Source organism: Scylla paramamosain, chromosome 31, assembly GCF_035594125.1.
Source record: "Scylla paramamosain isolate STU-SP2022 chromosome 31, ASM3559412v1, whole genome shotgun sequence".
Taxonomy (NCBI): Eukaryota; Metazoa; Arthropoda; class Malacostraca; order Decapoda; family Portunidae; genus Scylla; species Scylla paramamosain.
Window position 1 is genome coordinate 15359000 of NC_087181.1, and position 20398 is coordinate 15379397.

General features: G+C 39.5%; 1 protein-coding gene across 1 annotated transcript in view; it reads right to left on the reverse strand.

The window, feature by feature from the left end:
• LOC135088709 (serine-arginine protein 55-like) overlaps nucleotides 1–20156 on the reverse strand; it is a 33352-nt gene extending 13196 nt beyond the window's left edge. Inside the window, exon 1 of the mRNA XM_063983674.1 lies at nucleotides 19793–20156. Coding sequence (XP_063839744.1) covers nucleotides 19793–19970 — 178 coding nt within the window. The 5' untranslated portion in view covers nucleotides 19971–20156. The remainder of the gene's footprint in view (nucleotides 1–19792) is intronic.
• Nucleotides 20157–20398: the final 242 nt, after the last annotated feature.

The window sequence follows — 20398 nt, forward strand, 5'->3', positions numbered from 1 at the left end:
GGAGGAGGAGGAGGAGGAGGAGGAAGCGGTGTGGATGCCTTGAGAGGGAGAGGAATTTAGTGCATATTGATGAGTTTGCACTGGTTGCGACCTTGTGAGAGAGAGAGAGAGAGAGAGAGAGAGAGAGAGAGAGAGAGAGAGAGAGAGAGAGAGAGAGAGAGAGAGAGAGAGAGAGAGACCCCACATGACATCTAATTCATAACCTCATTACTTCACAAACATACGGGACAAAATTTACTCTCTTTACTTCCTATCATCCTTAAGACTCGCCCATACAAAGGTACATCCCTCTCCCCATTCCTTTGTTGACCTTCCATACCCATCCATCCTCCTACCTGTCTATCTACCTTTCCATCTATCTATTTGCCCGTGGGAGAGTAATGACTTGTGCGAAATGAGCTAGGGGTACGTACTCTCTCTCTCTCTCTCTCTCTCTCTCTCTCTCTCTCTCTCTCTCTCTCTCTCTGGATTTTTGTTCAGTGTTTCCTCCTCCGGTATCAGATGCTCGTGTGTGTGTGTGTGTGTGTGTGTGTGTGTGTGTGTGTGTGTGTGTGTGTGTGTGTGTGTGTGTGTGTGTGTGTGTGTGTGTGTGGTATTTCCCATGTACTTAGAGCAATGATACCTAAATTAATTTCCTCAAAACTTACACTTACTTAAAGGTTATGTGCTACGTGTGCACTGTATCACCTGGCACGCACACACACACACACACACACACACACAACACACACACACACACACACACAACGATGAGGATGAACAGAAAAGCGGAAACTGAGGGTCATTATAGTTTTCGTGTGTGTGTGTGTGTGTGTGTGTGTGTGTGTGTGTGTGTGTGTGTGTGTGTGTGTGTGTGTGTGTGTGTGTGTGTGTGTGTGTGTGTGTGTGTGTGTGTTATCACCCCTCAAGGTAAAACTCAAATCCTTAAAAGCATTTTTTTTTTTTTCCATTTTTGACCTTAAACTTCGACTTCATATTTTTCTTTGTCTGTCTGTCTGTCTGTCTGTCTGTCTGTATGTATGTATGTATGCTTACGTTCCTGTCATTTGTCTGATTTTTTTTTTGTCTAAGTGCTTCCCTACTATTCGTCTATCTGTCTATATCATGTCTAAATCTTCTGTCTGTCTGTCTGTCTGTCTATCTGTCTGTCTAGATTATTTTGTCTGTTTCTAATTAATTTCTTGTGTTATATATAGTCAATCTGTCTTATCCCCCCTCTCTCTCTTTCTCTTCTTAGGTATTTCAATTATATTTTCCTCCTATCCTCAATTACATGCTTATCCTGTCCCTCCCTCCTTCCCTTTCTCTATTTTTCATCCCTCCCCCCTGAAGACGATGCGAGATGACGAAGTAGCGCATTCACTACCCTAGCATTTGTGTCACGTGGGGAAAAAATAAATAAAAAAAGAGAAATAAAAGCTAGGAAATGTCAGTGTTTTCTTTTGTACTTTTTTTTCTTTCCTGTTAATTCTCTGGTTTTCCTCTTTTCCTTTAAACTTTTCTTTGGTCTCTTCTTTCTTCCTCTCTTTGTTTCTTTGTTCTCCTCTTGGTCACATTGTACGTTTAGACAACTCTCTCTCTCTCTCTCTCTCTCTCTCTCTCTCTCTCTCTCTCTCTCTCTCTCTCTCTCTCTCTCTCTCTCCCGCCCGTCCAGGTGTGTGCTGCTACCTGGGCCATCCGTCAGCCGGGGTTACGCCAGGGGCACACCAGTATTTAAGCCGCTATCGGGTTGGCTAACTGTCCCGACCCGTGAACTGCAACCCAATTTTTTGCGCATCATAACCAGACCAAACACCCTCTTTCCCTCCCTCCCTCCCTGCGTCCGTCCCTTCCTCACCCACGCCTCCTCCTCCCTTGCCTCTCCCTCTACGGCTTGTTCTTTTGTTTCTTTTCCTTTGTGTCTGTTGTTCTCTGTGTTTTGCTTTATTCTCTCTTCTTTATTTTTGTCATCCTTTTTCTCTTCTTTCTCCTGTTTCTCTCTCTCTCTTCTTATCCCCATCCTTGCCTCCCTTTTTTATCACTTGCTTCGGTTTCTCTCTTTTTCCTTTTGTGCCTTCTTCTTTGTTCTCTTTTCTCTTGTGCTGCTTCTTTGTTCTCTTCTATTTATCTATCTCCTTTTTTAAATTATTTGCGTCTTTCTCTCTCTCTGTACCTCCTTTCCTGTTTTCTGTTCTCTCCTGTTGACTTCTCTTTTCTCTCATTCACCTTGTTTATCTCTTTTTCTTCCTTTATCTTTTATCTCCCGTCTATTTCCTTCTCTGCTTTCTCTTTTCTCCTTTTATTTCCTTCCTACGTCCTCTACTTCTCTCTGTACCTCCTCCTTTGTTCTCTTCTCCATCTCCCTCCTTCCTACATTTCTCACTTAATTATCTCTTTGTATCTCCTCCTCTTCTCTCTTTCTCTCCTCTTCATCTCCCTTCTTCTCACATCCTCTCTCTCTCCTATCTGTACCTCCTGCTGTTCTTTCTCTCCTCTTTACCTCTCTCCTTCCTTCATCTTTCACTTTTCTCTATCTCTCTCTACTTCCTCCTATATTCTATCTCTTCTCTACTTTTCTCTTCATATTCTGTAGTAGTATTTGCATTAATAGTACCTTCTACTGTCTCTCCAAACTATTACCTATCAAGCAATCATTTAATCACCATCCCTTCCCTACCTCTCCCCTTCCTTCCAGACAGGTGACGAGTGTTCCTGGAATACCCCCCCCTCCCCCCACTCCCTCCTTCCCTTTCTCTTCCTCCTTCCCTCCATCCCTTCCTTTCCCTCACCTCTTGTTTCCCTTTTGTTTTTGTTCTTCCATACGTATATTCTTTCCACGAATGGCCCTCTTTTTTGTTCTCTCTCTCTCTCTCTCTCTCTCTCTCTCTCTCTCTCTCTCTCTCTCTCTCTCTGTTCCTTCTCTTCTTTTTCCTTTCCTTTTGTATATGGCTCAGTTATTCCCTTCCTTCCTTATTTCTTCTTTGTCTTCATTCTCATATTTCATTCTCTCTTCTCTCCATCCTATCTTTACTTCCCTCCATCTTTCCTCCCATCCTTCATTCCTTCTCTCTCCGCCTCCATTTTTTCTGTTTTCCATTTCTCATTATAGTTTCCATTTTTTACCCCTCCTAACTTTTTTCCCTTTAAACTGGTCACTTTTTGTCCCTTTCCTCCTTCCTCTCTCCTTTCCCTGTCTGCCACCTTTCCTTCCTTCCTTCTTTCTTTTCCTTACTCTTTTATTTCCCTGCTTGACATTATTTTCTTTCTTTCTTCCTTCCTTCCTTCCGTCTTTTCTTCCTCTGTCTTTTATTTCCCCTTTCTACTACTTTACTTTCCTCCTGCTTTTCTTCTTTCTCCTTTCACCCATCTTTCATTCATTTTCCTACTGTTTCCCTATTTATCACCCATCCTTCTTTCCCTGTTCTTTCTCTGTTCTTTCCTTCGTTCCTTCCTTCCCTTCTTTCCTGTTATGCCAATTCTTTCTATGTTTTCTTCTCTGTCTATCACTCATCCATTCTTTCCTTCCTTCTTTTATCTGTTCTTTCTCTAATCTATCCTTTCTTCCTTCACCTCGTTCATTTTCTCCATGTTCTATATCTTTCTATGTTCTTTCTCTGTCCATCTTTCCTTCCTTCCTTCCTTCCTGCCTCCCTTCCTTCACCACCAAGGCAGAGTGAAAAATAACTATCTAATTACAAAGCTTTCGTGATCTACCTAGTTATTCATAAGGTTGGAATATCTGCCAGACACGAGGCAAGACAGAGACAACCCCCGCCCCCCCGTCTCTCTCTCTCTCTCTCTCTGGGGGGATGGAGGAAGTATGTGTAACTTAGGAATATGAAGAAAATGTAAATAAGAGGGAATAAAGGGAGACAGGAAGAGGAGGAAAGAAAATGGGGGATAGGAGGAGGAGGAGGAGAAACTACAAGAAACAAAAGTAGGAGAAACAATAATGAATAAACAAAAAAAAAAAAAAAAACGGTGATGATACGGAGGAGGAGGAGGAGAAGGAGGGAGAAGCAGTAGATGGGCGTAGCTGTGTCAAGGTCAGATCAGGTGCGATAAAGATAAGAGGTCAAGCAGGAGGAGGAGGAGGAGGAGGAGGAGGAGGAGGAGGAGGAGGAGGAGGAGGAGGAGGAGGAGGAGGAGGAGTCGAGATCGGAGCAAGAGAAAAAGCTAACAGGAAAATTCTCTCTCTCTCTCTCTCTCTCTCTCTCTCTCTCTCTCTCTCTCTCTCTCTCTCTCTCTCTCTCTCGCTAATCACCTCCATTAATTAATAGCGTCACCGTAAGGGCAGGTAGCGGCGTAATACCTCATAACACTAATGACTGACTTGATTACAGGCAATTACCCACCAAGCAAGACCCGCTCCCATCAGGTGTTACTCTTACGAACCCCGAGCCCTGAATCAAAGCTCTCACTTCTTGATCTTTCTTTCCTTCCATCAAACTAAACTTGCCTTTCTGTCTCTTTACTGTTTCCTCTACTTCTCTTCGATCAAGGAAAATATTATCTTCGTCCTCTTCTTTTTTGTTGTTTTGTTTGATATTTTCTTTTTTTTTTCCTATCTACTTCGTCAAACAAAACTTGTGTATCTTTTCTTCTCGTTTTTTTTTCTTTTCGATTTTTCTGAATATTTTCTTTATCTTTCTTTTCTTGTCTTAATGAGAATATTCAGGTGGTTCGATTTTTTTTTTTTTTTTTTGGCCTTATGCATTGAGGAGACTGGCTTAGGGCAAAGTAGATATAAATAAACAGAGATAAATACAATCAAATAAACATCAAAAAAATAATAATAACAACAACAACAACGAACCAATGAATAAAAAAAAACAAGAACAAGTAAACAAATAAAAAAACAAATAAATAAATAAAACCGAATACATAATACATAAAAACGCAAAAAAAAAAATAAATAAATAATAAATAAATAAATAAATAAATAAACACACATAAGACAGTCCCCCATAGTGCCACATCCAAAAGAAAATGGAGTAACGAAGAACAGAAAAAGAGGACAATAATTTAGTCACACAAATGATGATAGATTCAAAGTTCTGAGTGATCTGATGCCTTGCGTGGGTCATCTCTCCTGCCAGTCCCCTTGTGTTCTAAAGGAGATAAGCACACACAGCCACACACCAGCTTGTACTCTGATACGCTTCGCTCTGTCACCACGACCACTTCCAAAGGTCACTGAGATAATTAGCCGAGTTCCCAAGAGTGTTTGGCCCTTTCATAATGTAGAAATCCTATTAATCTGTCACTAGAACAGTATAAGCACCCTTAGAAACACGTGTAACTTCAATTAAAGGCTTTTGGAAGTAGTGGAGGTGTGGCGCGGAAGTGTTTCAGAATACGGCACTCAGTCAGTCACACACACAGTCACCGTTACCAAAGTACTGCTTCACCCGCGTTTTTATCTCTTATCCTCAATAACTGCTCTAGAAAGATAAGATTCCACCCATACTTGTCAGGAGGAGACAATTACTAAATCCTTCCCCCTTCATTGGTGCAGGTAGAGTCAGTAATCAGGGAAGGGCAGTAAAAAACGGGTTCAAGCTGGATAAACTTAGATTTCGATGTGATAGGAAGGAATAGGTTCTCAAATACGTAGAGTGGTTGGTGAAATAAATTGATTCAGTGATAAAGAAATAGGTAATGGGTTCAAGCTTGACAGTTAAGAGTTCACAAAGGATGGAAGGAATGGGTTCTCAAGAGTGGTAGATGAATGGAATACACTTAACCAGGTAACGAAATTAGGACAGGAAAGGAAATAAAGTGCTCAAGTTTGATAGATTTAACAAAGAGATAGGAAAGAATGGGTTCTCAAGTAAACAGTGGTATATGAATGGAATAGACTTAGAAATCAGGTAGCAAAATCAGGACAGGACAGGACAGGACAGGACAGGAAATAACGGATTCAAGCTTAATAAAGTTAAATTTCAAAGAGACAGAAAGAAAATTGGTTCTCACAGTGGTGGATGAATGTAAGACTCAGAAATCAAGTAACAAAATCCTCAGGGTCGGTAATCAGGACGGGCAAGAAATAACAGGATAAAATCAGAAAAAAAAAAAGAAAAGAAAAAGGAATGAATTGGTTCTCGAATACAGTGGTAGATGAACGGAATAGACCCAGTAATCCGTGGTGCCGAGTCATTAAGAAGTTTTAAAAGAGGATTAGACAAATTCATGGATGAGAATGATAGTGGAAATAGGTAGGAAAGTTTCATACAGGGACTGCCACGTGTAGACCTGATGGCTTCCCTTGTTTTCTTATGTTCTTGTGTTAGAAATGAAGAAAAAACCCTTCATTATAGATGCAGAAGTAGTAGTAGTAGTAGTAGTAGTAGTAGTTGTAGGAATCGTAGTAGTATTAGTATTAGTATTAGTATTAGTAGTAGTAGTAGTAGTAACAAGCCCAAGCAAACAAGACAGTGTAGCGTGCATTCGTACTTCAGCGAGACAATAAATTTAACGTCCGCAAAATACATAAAAAGAAAAGAACAATAACGAATAGTGACAATCGAATCCAAAACACTCATACACTAAGATCAGTAAATTAAATAAACAATAACAGCACATCAATTGTCTTTTCTCTTCCCCTTAAACAATACCACTAACATGACGTTCTTCACCACGACCACCACCACCTAACGACTTAACCTAACAACCTCACCCTAACAACCTCATCATAACAACCACCAACACCGCCTCCTTACCTAACCTAGCCCAATCTAACAACTTTACCTCACAACTTAACCTAACCTCCATCACCACGACAACCACCACCACTATCAATAATAATTTTTGCCTTGGTAACTGACTGGAGATGGCACCACCACCACCATCACCACCGCAGCCGCCGCCGCCGCCTCCCTCTTGCATAAGGCCCTGATAACACTCCCATAGAGGCGACCTAGATAAGAGAGGCGAGTAGCGTTCACCAGGGCATCGCTACACGTGATTTTGTTCAAGGGTGTCACGTGGTGTTAAGGTCACTCGGCTGGCCTTCCTTCACTCATTCATTCATTCAGTAATTCATTCATTTTTAGGAGGAGGAGGAGGAGGAGGAGGAGGAGGAGGAGGAGGAGGAGGAGGAGGAGGAGGAGGAGGTGGTGGTGAGTTAGTGGGAGTAGTAGTAGTAGTGGTATATAATAGTAATGGGGAGTAGTAGTAGTAGTAGTAGTAGTAGTAGTAGTAGTAGTAGTAGTAGTAGTAGTAGTAGTAGTAGTAGTAGTAGTAGTAGTAGTAGTAGTAGTAGTAGTAGTAGTAGTAGTAGAAAAAGAATGCACAAGAACAAAAGAAAGAACATGAACAAAACTAGCAGCCTTTATAATACTGGAAAACAAATAACAAAACAAACAAGGAAATAAAAATAACAACAAACGTGAAAAAAAGCAGAAAATTACACCAAACTATACACAACTAAAAACCAGACACATCAAGCTAAACCTCAAGAAGCAAACCCTTGATGACTGGGTGCCAGGCGACCACTGAACCTCTGAACCCCTAAGCACTTGATACCAGACAACCACTGAGCCAGGCGCTGCGGGAAGGGATGTAGCACAGTAACCAGCAAGGGTAAGGCCAAGGGGAGAGAACAATCCTATTCCATTACAGTGAAAACACGTATAATGAAGCTTGGCACGAGTACACACAGCTCCTCAGGGCCTTTGTACATTGAGTCAATATCACCACTGCGAGGGAAAATTTCCCTCATTTCCATTATATATATATATATATATATATATATATATATATATATATATATATATATATATATATATATATATATATATATATATATATATATCCTTGTCTGAACTTAAATCCTCGCCCCCTCCCCCCCCACACACACAACCGCGTTTTTTTTTTTTTTTTGAGTAAATGTTATAAATGTTTTGAATGTAAGGACAAACTATAAATATTCTCATTTTCCTTGCATGACCCAACATCTTACCTTTCAATGAAACAAGAATGTAACAATGAAAAGCAATACATCTAACCTTATCTTCATTATAAATGGTTCTTTACTTACTTGTGGGTTAGGTAAATGTTTTAATTCTTAGGTCAAATTGTAAGAATTCCCATTTCCTTATTTATTTTACAATGAAAGAGAAGCAAATATAATTAACCTTCTCTTCAATACAAATGATTCCTGAGTTTCTTAATTGTAAGGTCAAACTAAGGATTATGATTTTCCTTGTCTGACCTAACATCAACTTACACTGAAAAGCAAATAGTTAACCTCAGTTTCAACAGTCCTACATTTTCTTGTACATTAAGTAATGTATTATTTGTTATTGTCAGGTCAAAGTACAAGTATTTTCATTTTTCTTGCCTGACCTAACACTTATCTTACAAGTAGGAGTGCAGGAGTACAAGTGTAGGAGTGTGTGTGGAAGGTTAGCTTCCACACACACTCCTACACAGTCCAGTAGTTTCTTGTAGACTAAGTAAATGTTTTAATTGTTAAGTCAAATTATAATTACTCTCATTTTTCTTGCCTGATCTAACATTTTATCTTACAATGAAGGACAAGCAAGTAAAATTAACCTTCCCTTCAACAAACATAATTCTTCAGTTTCTTGTAGATTAAGTGTATATGTTTTGCTAGGTTATATTTTAAGCATTCCCAATTTCCTTGCCTGATCTAACAACTTCCCTTACAGTGAAGGAAGGACAAACCAATGAAAAGCAAGCATGGTTATCTTGGGTTCAACACACACACACAATTCCTCAGTTTCTGAAAGATTAAAATGCCAAAATTGTTGAGTCAAATTACCAAGTATTTTCCTTCCCTGAACTAACATTGCTTTTAAAATGAAACAAGAATTACTATTACAATGAAAAGATGTGTAATAAACTTTGTCTTTAATAAAGTTCTTGAGTTTCTTGTAGATAAATGTAATTAGGCCAAATTATTTTTCACATCACAGTTTTCCTCTTGCTTTACAATGAAACAAACATTATAATAAAAAAAAACAAGTGTAATTAATCTTGCCTTCAACCCAAAGTTCTCAAGTTACTTGAAGATTAAGTGAATGTCCTGCTAATAATTGTAATGTAAAGCTTGTAATGCAAATCTTATTTTATTAGTTTTCTTACTTCATAATGAAAATATAATTAAATTACAATAAAAAAACAAGCATAATAAGCCTTGAATTAAACAAACTATTCTAGCTTCATGCAGAATAAACCAGGATCACTGCAGCACAAAATTATCATATTACTACCATTCCTTCCTAAAGTAAAGCACAACCCACTTCGTCTTGGCACAACACACCTCATAAACCTTGAAGTCAACACAAGCACTTCATTTCTTGTCTTGCAGGATAAACATGAAACACTAATGAAGTACAAAAACTCATATTATTACACTTCTCCCTTTCTAAACTACACAAAAATCCACTTAGTTTTGATACAACACACCATAAACCTAGAACTTAACACATACACTTTTTTTAACTTGCAAAATAAATAAGAACAACCATTGAAATACAAAAAACTATCACAATATTAATATCCCCTTCCTAAACCAAAGAAAAACCCAGTTACCTTTGACACAACACATATAAATCTTGAATCCAACCCAACACTTCTTAACTTCTTGCAAAATTAAGCAGGATCATTACATTAAAAAACCATCAAATCACTACCTTTTTCCTCTTCCTAAACTGCACAGTAAGTCACAAGGTCTTGACATAAAACCTCCCATAAGTCTTGAACTCAGCACAAACTATTAATTTCTTGTCTTGCAGAATAAATAAAAATCACAAATGAAACAAAAACTATCAGTCATCACCATTTCCCTTTTCTAAACTACACAAACCTCTAAGTCTCAACACAAAACATTCTATAAACCTTAAATTCAGCATAAACATATAATCTCTCGTCTTGCAGAATGGAAATCACAGTTGAAATATAAAACTGACACACCAATGCCCTCTCCCCTTCCTGAAATATAGAAAAACCCACTTATTCTTGACACAACGCACCCCATACTCTGGAGAACTAATGCATTGCTACCTTCCATCCGCCCTCAGACATCCAACCCAGCCTGACAAGCACAAGCAGTGGAGGTGTCACTCAGAGCCACTAACTTAAGCCTCAATGGGATACAAACACAAGGTATCTTCCTTAACAAAACTACTCTCAGCGATTCACATCCATTTTTCCTCCCTCCTCTCTGTCATTTTCCTTATCTACCTTTTTTTCTTTAATTTTTCTTCTCTTTCTATAGTTAATGATTTGAATTTGTGGTGTGGGTGTAGGGTGTATGTTTCTTCTGATATGTTGTTATAATTTGTATCTTATTATATTCTTTTCTCATTGTTTTGATATTAGTGTATCTGTGATGTGTGGTGTATATTTAAATCTATCTTGTATCCTCATTTCATTCTACCTTATTTCAAGTCTTCCTATATTTTTCACTGTTCCTGTGATGTGTGTGCTGAATTCTACTAACTTCACTCTATCCTATATCATTATCCTGCCCTATCCTATTTACAACCTTTTCATATTTCACAATGTGTCTGTGATGTGTATGCTGCATGTCTCTTCCTATATTCTGTCCTTTCTATATCCTATCCTATCCTATTCTTATCTCTTTCTGCAAGTGCATGGTGGATGTAAGGAACATTACAGAGTTTGCAATTTAAGAAACATTAAATGTAGTTAAGAATACTAATTTTAACTCATAATATTTAACTTCATGACTCCTTTGTGAATTATTACAAACTCTTCAACAACATTAGGTCACAAAAATCATGGAAAAGATTAATTCCTTTTACTATTCATTAAATTTTGTAATTAAATCTTCACTTTACAGTAAGACCACAACATGCAAAATAGAACAAATTATTCCTGCTCCTCCTCCTCCTCCTCCTCCTCCTACTACTACTACTACTACTGCTGCTGCTGCTACTACTATTGCTAATACTCTGCAGTGACAAGCAAGACTGGTGATTTAAATACTCTCACCACATTTTGCAAGTAAGCTATTAGTGATGTGGATTAAAAGAAAGACATATTAAGCAAGGAACGATGCTGCAACCCAGACATTCCATCAAGTGGCATGATAACAACCACAACAACAAACAGTAAATAGACTGTAAGGATCTTGAAAATGTTGCCACAGTCTTGAATATCTAAATGAAATAACAATGGGAATATGAATGTTTTTTGCTCAGCTTCATCTTACTGCAAGCTTCAAATTTTCTTCAGATTCTCATTCCCAAACACTAACAAGAAATATTAAGTCATCTTGCTTTATATTTCAGAATGTAATGTTTTTATAGCTGAATGACAAAAGAAGCATATATATTTCTTACTCTAAGCTTCACTATTTGACTAAAAGCTTCAAACTATCTCACTCCCTAAGACTGATAATATATCTTTAAGGCATCTCATTTACTGATTCAAATTGTGGTGTTCTTTAGCTGAATATTTTACTGAATGATATAGGAAGCACGAATATTATTACTGAAAGCTTCAAATTATCAGTCATTACCCAAGACTAACAAGAAATCTTTAGTCACTTTATTTAATGTTTCACAATGTAATGTTTTATAACTAAATATTTTACTGAGTGACATAAAAAGCATGAATATTGTCACTTAAAACTTCAAATTATCAGTCACTCCCCAAGACTAACAAGATACCTTTAGTCATCTCACTTTTTTTTTCAGGAGTTGATTTTCTACAAGTTTATATTTTAATGAAAGCAATAAGAAACATGAATGATTTTACATGCTTCAAACTATCAATCATTTCCCAAGACTTATAAAATTTGTTCAGTCATTTCACTTCATGTTTCAGAATATGATGTACCACTGAATACCTCAACAAAATGACACATGAACATTCCAAGAACAAACTTTAAACTATCTTTCATTCTCCCAAGAAATCCTGAGCCACCTCTCTTCATGATTCAAATGTAATATTCTATCACTGAACATTTACATAAAATGGCAAAAGCACCATGAACATTTCTACTACAAGCTTCAATCTATCTTTCATTCCCCCAAGAAATCTTTAGCCACCTATGTTTCAGTGATGTTAAAATGAGAAGTAAATATGACAAAGTGACACAAGGAACATTATGATTCCTAATGCAAACTCCAATCTATCTTTCATTCCCCAAGACTAAAAACAAATCTTCATTCACTTCATGTTTCAGAACACAATGTTTTATCAGTGAATATCAAAAGAAAATAAAACCTTCAATATATCTTTCATTCACTAAGAAATCTTCAAGTCACTTCATGTATGTTTCAGAGTGTTGTTTAAATGAAAAGTGAATATGATAAGAAAAAAAAAAAAAAAAAGCTTCAATCTATCTTTCATTTCGCCAAGAAATTTTTAAGTCACCTCACTTAATTTCTAAGAGTGAATAAGTTTGAGCAAGTAGGTGAATAAGACACAAAAAGCTTTAATTCATCTTTCATCCCCAAGAAATATCAACTCACTCCAGTGCTTCTGAATGTGATGTTTAAATAAAAACTGAATATGACAGAATGACACAAGAACCTTCAATCATTCTTCCCCCCAAGAAATCCCTACTTCACTTCATGTCTCAGAGTGATGCTTAAATAAAAAAGTAAATAAGAAAATGGGACAACAAACCAACAAATCAAGGCCTTAAGCTCCACACACTAACAAATTGCAGGTCTTGTTCAGTTATGTGGTGAATTGTTTAGACTTGAGCAGTATTACCTTCACTGCTGCTTATTTTCTACTCTATGCAGCATTAAATGAAGCCTTCTTGTGTGTGTGTGTGTGTGTGTGTGTGTGTGTGTGTGTGTGTGTGTGTGTGTGTGTGTGTGTGTGTGTGTGTAATGGAGTCACTATATTGCAATGAAAGAATGAAGAAAAATGAGTTTATTTCATGACACACCATTACCTACTGAGAGAGAGAGAGAGAGAGAGAGAGAGAGAGAGAGAGAGAGAGAGAGAGAGAGAGAGAGAGAGAGAGAGAGAGAGAATTTACCACACTAAGCCCTTGCATGACAAATCCCTTTTAAATATAGAGCAAAGAAACCAGAATGATGTGGCAGACTACAGGTATTTTTATCCCTCCTCTGAGACCTGAACCACCCACACTTTACCACCACCACCACCACCTCTCTCTGTCAATGCTCCCAGTAACAAACCAATCCAGGTACACAAATCCACTATTTCAATTCCCACTCTTTAAATGCTCTCTTTAGCAAACCAGTCCTTGTATAAAGCCACTATTTTAACTACTCCTCCTCTTCCTCCTCCTCCTCCCACCCATTCACCATTCACTTTACTCTTTCAATGTTTTCAATAATACAACAGCCCTTATACAAATTCATTCCAACCTCCTTGTACAGAATCTTTTCTTTACATTAAAAAAACACCAACGATAAAAACTCAGGCCTATATAAGCCTACTCAAAAAAATAAACTTCATTTATAATTAGTGTTAGGTCTATTATACCCTACGAAACCTATGATGCAGCTCAGGGCTACATATACTTGCTGAAACTTGTATTTATTGTTAATGCATCTCCTAGGCCTACTGGAGCCTATTTGAAATTAACTAAAGGATTTAATGTGATATAATGATACCTGTGTTTTGTAATTAACCTTCATCATAGCCTATAAACAGCCTATAAGAAATAACTAGGTCTATTATAGCCTATACGAGATTAACTAGTGAAATCTAATCTGACCTAATATTACCTAAGGTTTGTAACAGCCTATACACAGCCTATGCGAAATACAAGAATAATTTTAATGATGAGGCCTATTTTGGGGGTTTAGAAATTTATTACAGCCTATATGAAGTAAAGTAATTAATTTGTCACAGCTTATACAAAGACTATGTGAAAAAGATAGGAATTTGAACAATGATGCCTATGACAGCCTATAAGAAGCAGACTCAAAAAAAAAAAAATTGTAAGTCCAAATATTACTCCAAGGCTTATAATCAGTCCTGTCACAGCCTAAAGCGGGTTAAAAATTGCTACAGCCTATGAAACCAAAGCCTAAAAATTGTCACAGTCTAAAAAATGCCTAAAATTGTCACGGCCTAAAAAAAGCCTAAAAATTGTCATAGCCTAAAAAAAAATTGCCTAAAAGTAGCCTACAATTGTCACGGCCTAAAAAAACAGCCTAAAAATTGTCACAGCCTAAAAAAATGCCTGAAAACAGCCTAAAAATTGTCACGGCCTAAAAAACAGCCTAAAAATTGTGAATTCTTTAAAAAAAAAAAAAAAAGCCTTATTATTGTCACGTCATGAAAAGCGGCCTAAAAACTGTCACCCAGCCCAGTCACAGCCTAAAAACAAAAAAAAAATAATAATAAAAAATAAAAAAATAAAACAGCCTATTAAAATTTCCTTTGATCTGACACTACCTAACACCTCTCCCCTTCCCTGTCACGGCCTAAAATCCTAAAACAAAACAGCCTATATGAATTTTCTTTGATCTAACACTGCCTCTTATAATACCCATCTGTCACAGCCTACTACTGTCAGCCTACGAGAAAAATGGCTGAGTTTGTCTGACGAAGCACTACAAGAGAGGAATTCTGACGTGTGTTTGTGTCAATTTCTCTTACTCTGAAGCACTGCCACGCTCACAGTGAAAAAAAAAAATAAAAATAGCCAGGTGTGAGGAAAAGGATGAAGGGTGAAGGTGGCGCAGTGGCAAGACTTCTTGGGCAAGTTTCTAGGATGTCAGTTTCTAGAGTAAGTTTTTGGAGAAGTCTGTAAGAGGGGTTGGAAAGAAGAGAAGTTTCTAGGGTGTTTGGAGGTTTCTAGGGCGAGTTTATCAAGAGGGGAATTTGTAAGGGAGGTGTTTCTAGGGTGATTTTGCAAGGGAAGTTATCTAGGGTATGTTTGAAAGATGTATTTGAAAGAAGGCGAGTTTGAGAGAAGAGTTTGAAAGAAGGTAAGTTTAAAAGAAGATTAATTTGAAAGAGAATGAGTTTGAAAGAGTTTCGAAAATTGTGAGTCTCAAAGAAGGGAAATTTGAAAGAGTGGATTTGAAAGAAGGTCAATTTCAAAGAGGGGTTTAAAAGAAGTTAAATTTGAAAGAAGGCGAGTTTGAAAGTAGAGTTTCAAAGAGGGAAAATTTGAAAGACGAAATTGGGAGAAGACTCTAAAAGAAGGTAAGATTTCAAAGGTCAAATTCAATGAAGCTGAACTTGAAAGCTATGCTGAATCAGTATAAAAAAAGAGATGAGTCAGTGAGATGACGCGTGTGTGGGAAGATGAGTCTGAGGTGACGTGAAGGCAGTCTGGGGTTGTAAAGAGGCGAGCAAGAAGGAGAGGCAAAGAGGAATCAATGACACCAATCCATTTATAGTCGAGGCATGGTGGTGGTCGTCGTGCCAAGTCACTAATATTCCTGTATCCATCTCTGAACTTTTTTTTTTTATCCTCTATTGCACCAAAGCATCTCAGCTGGTATCTCTTTTTGTGAGGCAGGTTAAAAATATATATTCCTCCTCTCCTACCTATCTTTTTCACCCCCTCCACCTGCCAAGTTATGCACAATGATCTGTTTTTTCCTTCTTTTTTCTTATCCTTCTTTTGCTCTTGATATTCTGCTAAAAAGATGAAAGATGATAAATTGTGGAATAATTTGCACCCCCATAACTTTCACTATGATGTGGCAATAACTAATAGACAAGCTGTGGTTTTGCTATCATTACTCCCTCCTACTCTTTTAAATAGCATGGCTCTTCTTTCTCTTCCTTCTGGTCTACTTGTAGAAGAGAGATGGGTTGTTAGATTATAAGTTATAGTAATACTTATATATACTGGAGCTAGACCATATATAAAACATGGCTCTTCCTTATCATTCCTTTTGGCTTACTTTTAAAAGAGATAAGGGTTTAAATCATGAGTTGTAGTAACATTTATACAGACTAAAGTTCCATCTTTCAAACACCTTTCATACCAGCTGGCTATTCTTTCCACTCCTATTTTTAGTGTACCTGTGAAAGGAAAGAAGTATTATTATACTCCTATTGAACTACAAAACAGTGTAATAGTTATGTCTCCAACTTTCAATCCCCAGCCAGTACCTTAGTCAACTAACTCTATTATTGGAAGTCCTTAGAGTTTCATAGGCTTTACAAAGAACTCTCAGTACTTTGCTAACTTTACTAAACTTACTAATAAACTTGTGTGCTCCATTGCTTGTATATAAACAACAAGGACAATTTCTATTTTGAATGCTGCTATAAGGTTCTTGGGTCAGCAAGGTAGGGGTAAGCAAGAGGAGACAATATTGCAATCACAATTCTTCAAAATCAATGAGTATCAGTGTAATTCTTGTCTGCTGTCATCAATCATTGTCTTAGTTTGTGAGTTCTTTACATGCAAACAGTCTAAAGTACAGTCTGGTGTATGTGGCTTACTACTGAGGTTCTTAATTATATTCACTATTGGACAAATTCCTCCCTAAAACCACTTACAACTTAAGGTTTTTTTTTTTGTGCTACACTCTCTTTAATAGTTCTGTTGCATGGGAAAGACAAAATAATTCCCTTTGTCTCCTTTTCTGTCTCCATGCAAATTATTTTTTTCTACAGTGCTCTGGATGTGAACAGAAAGGATGACCAAGGTGTGTGTTTGTGTTCTAACCAAAGACTTCATGTGGTACACTGATGTGGTTTTGGGATTTCTGGTTATTGCAAAAGTTTTCTCTATTCATGATGTCATTAGCTTTGCACAAATTTCATGTCCATGTCATAGTATTTGTACAAAACTCATGAAAGTTCAAAAATAAATGTTATGAAAATCCACAAAACAGCAGAGTATCATACTAATATTAGTGAATACTACACCATATCCTTGTTGTAGATTTGTACAAAACTAAAATGTTACTAAACTGCAGAAGAATACAGTGTTACTAAGATACATAAACAATCAGAAGATATCCTTGTGTTCTGTATAGTACTGTATGCAAGCTGAGACTGAGTAGTGTTGCTAAAAGAGAATGAATGAATGAACACAATATAAGCTTGTCCTGTATAAACATCATGCAAGTTGGGATTGAATTCAGTGTCAAGATGCATAAATGAATGAACAGAATATAAGTTTGTCCTGTATAAATTACCATGCAATTTGATGTTTAATAAAGTGTTACTGAAGTGAATAAAGGAACAAAACCTAGCCAGTGTCCTGAAGAAAACAGTATGCAAGCTGTTTAATGTTACCAGTGTTTACATGAAGTTGTGATCTTTGGCATGTGACCTTTCAAACACACACACACACACATCCTACTGACAAACATATATACCAACACAAGTACTGACACAAGTAACTGTAGACTTGAACACAATTTACACTTACAAAAGACAGCCAAACAACACACTTTACACTTACAAAAGACAGCCAAACATCCTGTAAACAAACCCACACTTTCACAGAATACTGCAACTGTTAATCCTACAGACAAATGTATACCAAGAGAACTACTGTCATTAGTAACTGTAGACTTTAACACAAACACACCAAGACTAAATGTGTCAATTCTAATCCAATACCCAGAATCTTTGAAATAAGCAATGTCAGTGCAAACAGGCCTATTAACTAATTATATCACAAGAACCTCCAACATAATTAAACAACCAAATGTATAAAGAAAACATCTGTATCTCATATTTAGAAGCATGGAGGAAATGTTGTGTTAATAGGCCTATCAAATATAATCCTATCCCTAGAACCTTGTATAATCAAACTACCAAATACATAAAAAAAAAAAGGTGCATCCCAAAACTATCAAGTGAGATCTAAAAAAGAAGGCATCTGTATTTCAAATCTAAAAGTATCTAAGAAGTGTTAATGTAAATAGGCCTATCAATTCTAATCCCATCCCCAGAACCTTAGAATTTAAATGTCATGTGAAGTAAAGAAGGCATGTGTATCTCAAAACTATGGAATTAGTCAAATATAAACAACCCTATCAATTTTAATTTTACCCCATAACCTTGGAATTAAACTATCAATTAAAACAAAGAAGACATGTGTATCTCAAAACTTCACTATGCAAGCAGTGTCAGTGTTGGATTAATGCACCAGTCTATTGGAGTACTGCCTGACCCAGCTATTGTCAGTGCAGCTCCAGTGAGGATAATGAAGTACTTGATTTCAAAGCATAATTAGTCTGCAGTGACTGTCCATTAACTTCGCTCCTCACAAGGCTTTTATCGGCGTCTGGGTGTGGCTGCCCGCACACTACAAGGGAAATTCATTAGCACATCTTGATCTGAGGCCTCATGACAAAGTGTTGCTGGATCAGGCTTGACAGGGAGGCGCTGGAGGAAGTCTTGCTGTCAATGATTCCGATGGTTGTTCAAACACTGCCTTCCTCAGCCTCAACATCCCTGTACAACTTTCCCGCCCCCATTTCTACTTTCCTATAGTCTGCCTCTCCTACGTCTGCGTTTCATAATTGTCCCCCATGGCCTTTCTCAACATTCACCCTGCCCCCATTCTCTTCAGTACTGCCCCTCCTCCTCCTCTTCGCCCCAGCCTCCACCTCTCCCCCCCCCCCACGGCAGAACACTTCCCACAGGTAATATCTGCTCCTTCACATCTCCCATGCTCCCAAACACTTCCACAGATATGATAATGATAGGTGGTCATGGGAAGTGGTGGTGGTGGTGGTTGAGGGCGGCAGCGGCGGTGGTGGTGATGGTGGTGGTAGTGGGCGTAGGGCACCAGACGGCCGCCAGGGCTGCCAACCCTCGCGACCCGCCCGCTCACAGCCTTCCATTCCTATCACGTGGTCCTTAGGCCTAGCGGCGCCCCGGCCGGCTTTTCCCGCCGCCCAAACCCGTCCTGCAGGCACGCCACGCCCGGCTTGTCGCCTTGCCATGGCCAGGCTGAGCCACAGCACGCCCACGAGGTGACAAATTCAATTATAAGCCGCCTGGAGACGGCACACGGTAATTACGGCCACTAACACAGGCCTGTCTGGGATCAATTCGGTATTGATTTTTCGGGTGCAGCCTCACCCTGACCGCGCCGCCTCGCCTCGCCCCATCATGCAGGCCCCACACCCTGCCAGCCCCTGCCAACCCCTGCTTGCTGCCCTCAACCACACCACCACCTCCCTGCATCATTAGGTCATCAATTACGTAAGACGTCAGCAGGAAGTACAGGAATTTCACCACCACTGGTCTGGTGTTTGCCCGCGGGCGTGCTGGTTGCCCCGAGGCCTAGCCACACGCCAGCACGCCCATCATAGGGTGACAAGCAGGAAATAGCGTGATGCCAGGGTGCCAGCGTGTCCCGGCCCTCACCGGTAGGCTTGTCTGCTTGCTGGCTGTCATGCGCGGTGCGGCTTACGCCCTTCTGCCACCCACCACGGTTTTAATTTTCCCGCCTAATACTTTCACTGGCTGGATTCACCGCCACCGAAGCTTGTATTTTACTGAGGGGTAGCCCTTGGTGCCCTGGCGAGGCACGGCCATGAGGTGACGCCTTGCAAAACACGAGAAATGAGGCTGACGGAAATGTACACGCTCGCGCACCGCCACCCCAGTAGGCCTAACATTCCAGCCTGCCTCGCCGCCAAGGAGGCCTGCCCCGCACAGACCCGGCCTACACACACACCCGACTTGCCCCTGGATCCTATAGCCATGCATGGGGCAGTGAAATAAACAGTACTTTGAGGTGTTGAGGGCAATGTTTACACCAGGAAGCCCGCCCCTCCGGAGGCCATATTGGAGCACCTCCTAGCTGAGGCCTGAGCGCCGCCCTCCCAGCCCCTCCGCCGCTGCTCGCGCTCACCCCATGCACTCCACACCTCTTTGCACCTACCGTTCAGTTCCTGGATGGCTCTGTCAATCCCTGTCTGGTCCTGGCAGTCCACGAAGGCATATCCACCCCGTTTCACAAGCACGTTAGTCGCACTCACTCCCTGTTCGGAGAAGAGCTGTCGCAGAGTCCCTTCGTTCACGTCTGTCGGAAGGTTTCCCACGTACAGTTTGGACATCATTGTGACTGGGCGGGTTGGGGATGGCACACTGAGGGAGGGTGATGGGGAATCGTTCACTGGTTGGGCTATTGCAGGTAGGAATGGTAGGTGGGGCGGTGTGGGGACCGAGATGTGAGCGGCAACACACACTTGTTTCCCTGCTTGCCGGCCGCCGCTGACTTATCACGTGGGCGGGGCGGCCAGCCGGGTGGGCGGGGCGGTGCTGGGGAGGGGGGGAACCAGCAGCCAGCCCTCCAAGCGTCGTGATTGGCCCACCTCTTCAAGCGCATTTCTGATTGGTCCCGCTGCCCCCAGCCTGTCGGAATATCTACCAATGGACGCGAGGGACAGCTGGCCACGTGACCCGGGGAGAGTTACTGCCGCTGTCCTCATTGGCGAAATTCATCCCAACTGGCAAAAAAATGACAAATTCTAGCATACACAACGCC